Here is a 10,416-nt window from a genome sequence, read left to right as displayed (position 1 = left end):
CTAACACACCTGACTACTAACACACCTGACTGCTAACACACCTGACTGCTAACACACCTGACCTGTTCACTGGGATGTAAAAACCTGTTTCCAAGATACTGAAGTCTTGTTTTAAACTTTGTCAGTAAACTCAAAGTTCACCTGATTTAAACTGTTTTGAGTGTAGAAGCTCAGCTGACCTCTGATTGGCCAGATGAAGTCACGTGATTCTGTTCTTTCTTACAGGAAGTGGCCATATATGGCTTCTGGCCTGATACAGGGTTAATCATTTATATAGTCGAAGGGTTCCGTCTGCTACAAACTTAGAACATGAGAAGAACCTGAGCTGACTGACCCATCCGAACAAGATTGTTCTGATTCTAGTTCCGACCCGTCAGACCTTTAATGTCCAACAAAACCACGTGGAAACTGAACAAACCTGCAGGAGAACAAACAAACTTTTTCAGCTTCTATTTTCTGCTAGATTCACGTGTTCACCTTCTCAACATGGAACCATCTGAGATTATTGTCAATTGTTTTGGTTCTGCTGACATCCAGGAGCTGAGATGTTCAGCGAGTCATCAAGGTGAACCGGACCTGGTCTGATCCCAGCAGAGCAGAACCGGGTTCAGAACATCAGCATCATCCACTCATCAGCACAAACACACACTGCGACCACGACTACGGTTCTACTGCTACAGCTACCAACGTTACCATGGTGATGAGGTGTGCTGCTGGCCGGCCAGGTGAAGCGTCTTGGGCCGAGCGGCGGAGCAGCTGCCTGCATTGGCCGGCCGCTCCCAGTAGGGGTCACTGTGGAACACACAAACACAACGTGGAGAGGTTCTTTAACGAGGGCCGGAAGAGGAGAAGCAGGAGCAGGAGGGGGAGGAGGAGATGAAGATGAAGAGGATGAAGATGATGAAGAAGAGGAGAAGGAGGAGGAGGTGATGAAGAAGAAGAAGAAGAAGAAGAAGAAGGAGAAGAAGATGGAGATGGAGAAGACAGAAGTAGAAGAAGAAGAGGAGGAGGAGAAGAAGAGGAATGAGAAGGAGAAAACTCAGAAGAAGACATGAAGGATAGTGAGACAGAAGCAGGACAACAGAGATCAAAGTCAAACCAATCAGAGCAGAACGTCATGTTAGCAGCAGAACATCTTCCTGAGACATCAGTGGATGAAAATTTGGAGAAGGTTCATGTGGACACCGAAACCGACGGACAGCTCTGACTCAGTGGAAGAACAAAGGACGGAGAAGGAACGTGTCAACCAGGAATGTTATGGTTCTACTGGATCAGAACCAGGAGCAGGAAGGTTCTGGTTCTACAGGATCTGACATTGTTTTAAAGGTACATGTAGAATTAAGCTGTTTTTTTAAGGGGCGGTTTGTTGATTTATTCCAACGTGACATCACACCTGACAGGTCCATCAGGAGGCTGAAGATCTGACCATTCTTCTGATTTTAGCGTCTGACTGATACATTTTTGTTTATTTTTTTTTATCTCCAAGTCGCAAATATTCAGGCTTACAGCATTCAAACAAAACAAAACCTAAAGTGGTGAAGATGGTTTGTCAGTAAACACACGGAGGTCTGGCCTTTGAGTCACTGCTTCCCTTCATAATGTGCAGGTATGTCGTTAATAGAAGCACCGGATCAAACCAGGCGGTCCGTCGCCTGGTAGGAGTCGCTCAGTAAACATCAGACAGTTTCCATAAAGATGGAAAAAGAAGCTTTGAGCTGTATGAAGGGAAAACAAACAGTAAAGTGATGATAAAAGATAAAATCTCTGCATAAACTCAGCATCTTAAACACACTCAAGTAAATGAAACCCAACAATTTAATTCCTTTGTCCTTGTTGAGGAGTAAAACTGAATAAAACCTCTCGTCGGCTGGTAAAAGATGTCGCTGCCACCTCCTGAAATATTCACCAAATAAATAAAGCTCCAGTTTGGAGGTAGTTCTCTTTCTTTTTTGAAAAGCTAAACGCTGCCGACTGGGACTCGACAGGCAGCCGAAGTGACACCGAGTCAAATACGAAATACAAAGCAGCCCCAAAGTGACTGTCTGAGCACAGTGAATTATTTGAATTTTACACACCCACCAAAGACAGGCTGTCAAAACTCATGCCGGAATGGATTTTTCATACGGAGAGAGGGAGCGAGGCAGAATAAAGGAGGAGGCAGCGAAGCGACGCTGCTGCAGCAGAACATTAGCTGCACCGTGTAGCTCCATAAAACCACTGACATTGTCGCTCCCGCTTTGTGGACGAGTATTATTGTAGAACACAGTTTTGTGAGGCGAGCCGGCCGCTATTGTTCCTGTCAGAGGGTGCAGAGAGGGCAGCGCCGGCATAACTTATTTCACTTTAAAGCCACACCGAGGCGGTTTCAAATTAAAGCAGCCAGATGTAAGTCCAGAGATTGTATTACTTTTAGATTTGATCTCTTGATGCATGAAACATATCGCTGCTGCTGCTGCTGCTGCTGCTGCTGCTGGGAGGAAAAAACAAGACGAGACAAGAAGGAAGAGCAGCCGCTCAGCTCTCTCCGAGGTCACGTTACGATTCAGCAGCAGCTTTAAGACACTAAATTAATACATCAGCCGTCCGTCAGACAGCGAGCAGGTCTGAGGAGCTCCTCAACCTCCAGCATGGACTCTTCTGTGATGCAGAGTCAAGGAACGAATCCTCCTCCTATTAAGAATAATGAAGCAGGAAATAACCGCTGCAACACAACCAGCGACACACAGCTGCAGCTCTCTTAGCTTCTGTTGTCGCATCTTCTGCACTTTGTCTCATTCCTACTTTTAGTAAAGAACCTGTGAGTCCACGACTGGTACGTTTCTCCAGAGTTACAACAATTAAACTGTCTCACCGTCAAACTGTCATTCTGTGTTGTGACCTGTGGTTTGGTGGAAATGTGTGCTTCAGTTCAGACACCAGAACTACACGGTCCGGTTTAGATGCTGTTGCATGTGAGACACACGTTAAACGAAAAGACACGTTAATAAGAAACATGACCTAAAATGGGTTTATCTCAGAATGTAGCTGAGATGCTGCACAGCGTTGTGGAGGACGAGCTGCCTCCTCTATGACTTGACATCAACCGAGGTGTACCACAAGGCTCCATGTTGGGTCCTTGGTTATTTTCTCTGTCTGCTTCCACTCAGTCAAATCCTCAAACATCATGAATGAATGTTGTTTTTCTACGCAGACGACACACAGACAAACCTTCTCCATGGCTAAACGTCTGGAGGGAACGACTCAGAATCAGAAATGCCATCGTTCAGTTCCACAAATGCAACAAGTAGCCGTTTCCTCTGATGTGAAACCACCAGAAACCTCCAGAAACCTCCAGATACGAGATCCCCCCTCTCACACTCTGTCCTCTCTGGTATCAAACTTCAACTGGTTCTAACAAACATCGCCTCGATCCTCCAGCAGCAGCTCCTGTCTCCAGTTCCTTTACTGAGGTTCATGTTAAAGTCCTGCAGCTCTGAAGAACCAGAACATGAAGGAGGAGGAGACAGAACTCAGAGACGTCTTCTGTCAGCAGGACTCAGTCAGAATGATGGAAACCAGAGAAACAGGGAAACTTTGGTTTGATTTGTTTTTGTAAAACCTGTGACTCAACGTGTGAGCCCTGCCTGCAGGTCACCTGAAAACACCCGAGTCGGTCAAGCCGAGACGTGACGACGGAGAACAGGTTTAATATCTAATGAAACGTGTCGAGCGACTGTGAAGAAACGTGAAGATTTTAAGCTCAGGTTTAGTGAATTTTCCTGATTCCTGCGTGTTTATACGATATCAGTTTAAGGACTGTTTGGAAACCTGCTGATTTTTATTTTCCTGTTTTTAGTTTCTTAGCTGAGTCTTAAACCGTCCAGAGGGTTGAACTTCTCCATCTGGTAACATCTGGTTTATTCTCTCCCTCCTCTGACTGTCTGTCCTTTAACCCACCGCTCATGTTTTTAAGTCTTTCTCTCTTCTTTAAATCTCTCTTTCACCCTTTTTGTTCGATAACTGGTTTTCCTCCATCTGTCTCTCCTGTTCCTCTCCTCCTCCCTGCGTCCCCTCCATCGGTCCGTCCGTCTCTCTCTTCCCTCCACGTCTCTTTTCTGTCCATTAGTTCCAGATTGTTGCCTTCAGGTGTCTCGCTGTCATTTTGGAAAGTGGACGAGTAACTGCACTGCATCAAACACACAAAACCAACTCTACGCACGTTAAATAAACCGCACGACTTCTTCAGCAGCAACACACACACACACATACACACACACACACACACTCCGGCATAATCTGACACACACCAGCAGAAATTCAATAACCTGAGTATAAACACAGTCGCCGGCTCGCACACAGACACACAAAGACGGACTCGTGGGTAAACGCACACTGAGATGCACATAAGCAAGTAAACAAACACACACACACACACACGTGGACACAAACACACACTCCATCAGGCCCAAATGGCAGTGGTGGAGGCAGTACAATGGGTATTGCCGGGCGCCGGCAGAGCTAAATTGCAGACAGCGAAGGGGAGATCTGGGCCATTTTTCAAGGCCGACTATATATTACAAATTGGCTACCAGGGCATTGTCTGCAGACACACACACACTCGTGCGTCGCACACACGCACAAAGTGAAAAAACTAATCCTGGCTTGTCCTATTGTGGCCCACAGAGCCGCAGAAATCTGCCCTTTTCCCGCTTTTTCCACAATTTCCCCCGAATAAACCATGTGATTGAAAATGTGTCAGTTTAGCAGCGACGACGCCCCACACACACACACACACACACACACACACACACACACACACACACACACACACACACACAGTAACACGGTGTTTACTGGCTGTAAGCCTCCGTTTGTTATGAGAGTGTTCAAACACTTCCAGGTCACATCTGAACCACTGGGACACAAACACACACATATGACACACACTCATAACACACACACACACACACACACACACACACACACACACACCTCGCGGATGCCTCGCTGCAGGTTTAGTCGCTCAGTCGTGCCTCGGTGCTGCACTAAAGCTGACGGAGAAACTAAATCCTTCAGGAACTCGACAGAGTCTCAGAGCGACTGTGAACGCAGCGCTCTGATCTTCTATCATTGTGAGGACCAGCTGGTGCTTTAATGCATGACGGTGAAACAAAAGAACGACGGTTTGAGCAAAGAAAAGAAAATTAAGTTGAAAATGTTTTTGAAAAATTTTGAATTAGCAATTTAAAGAATCAGGACTTTTCAGAAAAACAATTATTCTCTTGGAAAGTTGCAGCATTTTGGAAAATGAAAGTAAAAATGTTGATGAAGTCGTTTTGCTGCCGCCTCTGAAAACTGATCCAGGACACACGAGCTGCTTCTGCCACTCCAGGAAATGATGGATAAAAGGTTCACATTCTGATTTATCAATTTAGATGAAACTTCTGGGTTTCATACATTATTTTAAATCAGAGTTTTACACGAATAAACATGAATGTTTAGTTCATTAGACTAATGTTTCTGGTGCAGCAGCAGCGATGTTTCGTTCACTCCCAAACATCTTTAATTTGAACAGCATTAAACAACACAAGTCAAGCTTCACATGTGTGAAACGTCACATCATGAGGTGGAAGCAGCGCTCAGCTTTTAGAACATCGCGTCAGAACGTGTCTGAAAAATTAGGAACACTTAGAAAACAGTTTTTAAAAATAAGAAACTATGTTAGTACATCCTTCACTATAAGCGGAGTGTGTTTCATGTGACTAGAATGTTATTTTTTAAAATATTATATATACAGGAAGGGAACATTTTATGACTCAATCAGAGTGTATAGAAACGTATTGATGTGACTATATTTGTGTTTTTTTCCACATTCATGTAAACAAACTGCAACACAAAGAGCTTCGCCCTCCATCACCAGAAAATAACAGAGCAGCTAAACGAGACGAGAGCAGGACAAGAAAGGGTTCAAAGTAGATCCAACTACAGATAAAATACACAAACAGACAACAAAAAGAGACTGAAGCCTTGTAGAAGTTACAGCGTGACAGAGGGATTCAAATCAGTCAGAAACATCAGAGCTGGAGGTTCTTCTGGACGCTCTTTAGGAGGTTTTAGGATCCAGATCTCATCCAGGAATCAGAGGTCACGACATGTTTAGTTTTAACTTCATTAATGATACGAGGAACCACCGACATGTGAGACGTGATGATTCAACACGACTCCTGTTACAGACTCAGGTTCACGTCTGACGTCGGCTAAAGTCCTGCAGCTTTCATGATCAACAGATTCCTACCTTCAACCAACTCAGACGGTTCAGAAGCTTCACCTGGATTCATGTTTCTCTGTTTGAGCCACATGTTGGCATCTGGTGAATGAAATAAAGTCAATAAAGTAAATAAAGTGAAGTGTTGTTCTGCCATCAGCTGAGTTCGATGATTAATGTTCTGGGAGGAGAAACCAAAGATCAGCACCGCGATGAGAACAGCAATGGTCCTCACGCAGGTAGAAGTCCAGCACGCACACACACACACACACGTATGCCTCCCAGCAGCTGCCACTCACACAGCCACACAGCAACAACACACTCTTCTCAGACTGACAACAGGACAGGATGTCTACCTGTCGTCTACCTGTCGTCTACCTGCTTGCTGTGATTGGTTCATGTATTTAAACAGGAAACAGGAGAGTTTGGCTGCAGCCATCGATTAGCTCAGTATTGTATAAAAACCTCTGCCTGATTAAAGAGTAAAAACGTTTCTAAAATCAAACAGGTCTTCTAAAATGATTGTCTAACGGATGTGACGTGAGACAAACCTTCGTACCTGATCGAGTCCTGCACCGTCAATAAATACATGAATGTTTATGAACGAGACAAGAACAACAAAACGGAGAAACGTTCTCTAAACGTTTTACCATTTATGAGCCAGAAACTGTAAAAACAAACGTTTTGAACTTTTTGATGATCCTTTAAAGAATCAAATGTTTCCTTAAAATCTCTTTATTCTACGTGTCTCGTTTAAAATTTGGCCAAAAATAAATGTTTGATTCTGTAACAGGCTGAAGGTTCTGCTCTGACCCGGCGCTGAGTTCTGAGTGGCTCAGCTGTGGCGATGAGCGTTTTCCTTTCAGCAGACGGGAGAAGACGCGAAGCAGAAACACTGAAGACATGGTTCTGACTGAGTCCTGCTGACTGAAGACGTCTCTGGGTTCTCTCTCCTCCTTCTGGTTCTGGTTCCTCAGAGCTGCAGGACTTTGACATGAACCTCAGAACCAGGAGCTGCTCAGGAGAAGAGACCCGGCAGCAGCATGTCGGAGGACGTTTCTGTTCCTGCATTAGTTTTATTCCACGTTTAGTTGTGAACAGTCTCAGGTGTTTCTGACCTTTAATGTGAACCAGCTCCAACAGAAACACGAGCTGCAGCCTGACATCATCATCATCATCATCATCATCATCCGGCTGCTTTAAACACACTCGTCTGTGTTTCCTGCACCTCCTCCAGTTAATCATCAGCAGAGAGAAAAGATGTGGCTCGCTTTAGTTTGCACACATTATCAGCAAATAACAGGAATAAATCCAGCGCATGCAACACTTGCGCTGCACGCGGCCGTAATGGATTCTGTCATGTGGAATGGATGGAGTTCCATTAGAGAGCGAGCGGTCGCAGCCTAAGTGTGATGAAGGGCGAAGCCGGCGCCTCCTGCTGCTGGACGCTCTCAGGACGCCGTCGTATCGCCGCTGACGGACAGAAGACCTGATCGGCTGCAGAGGGATGAGACACAGAGACACGAGCAGCTCTTCCCTCTGCTGTCGCTGTAAATCACCGCTCCTGCACCTCCTCCTCCTCCGTCCTGCAGCTGATCAGCTGAACAGGAAGTGACCCGCACACACAAACACAGCTGACATGTTTATTAATCGCCTCTTTAGCCGAGCGGCGCTCTGATTTACTGCTGATTCCTGAGCCGTCAGCCGCCTGACATTTACAGGTAGAAGCACTCAGGTGCTTCTGCACATGTGCAATTATGCACAAACACTCGAGTGCAATAAATCTGAGCATGAAGCACAAAGAGCTGCTCCTCACTCAGCTGCTGCTTTCATTTCCTCTGCTGCAGCTCTCTGAACACCTTCACAGGAGGTCTCTTCACCACAAACATCTACTGGTGATCTGCTGCTGAACTGGACCTCAGACCTGACGGTGGGCCAGCCGTTGTCATGGCAACTCAGAGACAACAGACAGCAGAGACTCACCGACATCACCAGTTTACACAGAACCAACCAAACTGCTTTAACCATGTTTTAAACGGACTTCCTGCTGGATCGGGTCCGTTCGTGTCGGACCTCCGTCTCTTTACACTCAGAGTCCGTTTCAGGTCTGATGAGTCTGATTCTGGGTCGTAGGGCAGAACACTGAACACAGAAATAAAACACAAGTGTTGCAGGTTGTTGTTTGTTTTACTGCATCACCGTCCTGACCAATCAGCTCTCAGCTGGTTCAGGTCACCATAGCAACCAGTGCTTTTCCAAATTGAAGCTGAACCTGTGAAAGCGTCCAGACTCAGAGAACAGATGAACCCTGACGATGTGACCGGATCTCTGGATTCAGGTCCAGCTACTGCTTTCGAAAACGTCTTCATTCAGATTAAATGATCGTAAACAAACTTCTGACGTCTCATCGGGTCGCAACAACCATCTGACTGCATCAATCAGACTGTCAGAACCGACTCCAGAACCTCTGAAGGGCAGAGTAGCAGCTCCTCAAACCTGCTGCTTGGTCCTGATCCGCTAAACTGGAGGAAGACGACGAGATCAGAACCGACGACAGAAACCCGTCCAGAAACACGAACGTCGTCCGACGTGTTTCGAGCTGCGATCAACAACAACAAGGAGGAAACAAACAAACGTGTTCAGCCTCCAGCTCCTGAAGCAACAGAACCACAGACTAACAGAACCACAACGTGAACACACAACATCCCGTCTGACAGTCTGTGTGCAGCAGCAGCAGCGTCTGTCAGAGGAATCCAGAACATTGGTGCTGGTTCTAATCGTTTATAAACAGCTGATTCTGGGTCTTCTGGTGAAACGTCGCCTCAGTGACGCTGAAACATCGACATGACGTTTGTTCTGCTGGTCGCTGACCCGAAGACGTTCCTGATCGGCACAAACCTGAAGCCTTTGGGAGAAAACTGCAGGACGACGGGTTCATTTATAATCTGTTGTGACCATCAGATGAATCAGAAGCTGCTGAAGCCACACGAGCAGAACCGGTTTCAAGTGTAACTGGTACTCGAACTCTCTCTATGTTTGGATGCTGCTGACGTTCCCTCCTGCAGCTCACAGCAAAAGCTCCTGAATGCAGGACGAGCCGTCAGCGGTCCGGCTGACAATACGGCTGATTCGTCTCAGTACCTTTGGACCTCCCTCCGCTGCAACAAAAGGAGGCTAATTTCAGATGAATCTGAAGAGCTCCAGATTCGGCCTCCGTCAGGTTAAATCTGTGACTTCAGCACAGATTCTGTCTGTTCTGGCAGTCAGGAGGTTCTGGACGAGCCGAGCTGCTGCGTCTGGTCCTGGAGGCTCCTAAACAGGCCCTGAGTGGGCATGGCACCGCCCAGATGAGACGAATCAAGCGCTCCTCATGTCTGGGCCAAAGGTTAGCTTCACATCCAGGGGAGAGAGGAGGAGCAGGAGGAGGAGGACGGAGGGAGGAGGAGGAGGAGGAAGGAGAAGGAGAAGGAAGGAAGGAGGAGGAGGACAGAGGAGGAGGAAAGTAGAGGAGGAGCAGGAAGGAGGAGGAGGAGTAGGAGTAGGAGTAGGAGGAGGAGGAGGAGGAGGAAGGAGGAATAAGGAGGAGGGGGAGGGAGGAGGACGGAGGAAGGAGGAATAAGGAGGAGAGAGGAGGAGGAGGAGGAAGGAGGAAGGAGGAGGACCTATCTGATGGAAAACTGAACATCTTCAGGAGAACTAACAAAACTTCTTCAGCTTTGACCAAACAGATGATAAAAATCTGCTCCAGTTTCTTCTTCCCTGAAACTAACCGATCGGTCGACAGCAGACCACAAACAACAGAACTTTGGACCAAACAACAGAACTCTGACCACATCCAGAACCATTTCTCTCCTTCTCCATGAAGCTCTTCCTGTGTTCCACCTGGACCTCCTCCATCTCCTGACGTGTACCACCTGCCCATCTCTGTACCACGTCAGGGAAAACCACACTTGGTCTGCGTTCTTCCAGCAGAGATTCATGTTCAGACGTGTGGAGGAGAAACATCAGAACCATCAGAACCATCAGAACCGTGATGCTGAGAAACTGAGTTTAATGTTAGACAGAAACAACCGTCATGGTTTCATTCCTTGAAGTTTTCAGAGACTGAAGGAGGTCTGAGACCCGACCAGCTGAGCAGCAGGACCACCAGAAGGACTATAGATCTGTAGAGG

The 10,416-nt window shown here is 46.6% G+C and overlaps 1 protein-coding gene across 1 annotated transcript in view; it reads right to left on the bottom strand.

The window, feature by feature from the left end:
• Positions 1-10,166, bottom strand: part of npas3 (neuronal PAS domain protein 3) — a 221,600-nt gene extending 211,434 nt beyond the window's left edge. Inside the window, exons 1-2 of the mRNA XM_008284886.1 lie at positions 10,075-10,166; positions 694-792 (exon numbers count right to left, since the gene is read on the bottom strand). Coding sequence (XP_008283108.1) covers positions 694-792; positions 10,075-10,166 — 191 coding nt within the window. The remainder of the gene's footprint in view (positions 1-693; positions 793-10,074) is intronic.
• Between the last annotated feature and the right edge of the window lie 250 nt (positions 10,167-10,416).

This window comes from Stegastes partitus, unplaced genomic scaffold, assembly GCF_000690725.1.
Source record: "Stegastes partitus isolate 25-593 unplaced genomic scaffold, Stegastes_partitus-1.0.2 Scaffold378, whole genome shotgun sequence".
Classification (NCBI taxonomy): Eukaryota; Metazoa; Chordata; class Actinopteri; family Pomacentridae; genus Stegastes; species Stegastes partitus.
The sequence above is the reverse complement of the archived record's forward strand: the minus strand, read 5'-3'. Positions and strand labels throughout refer to the sequence as shown.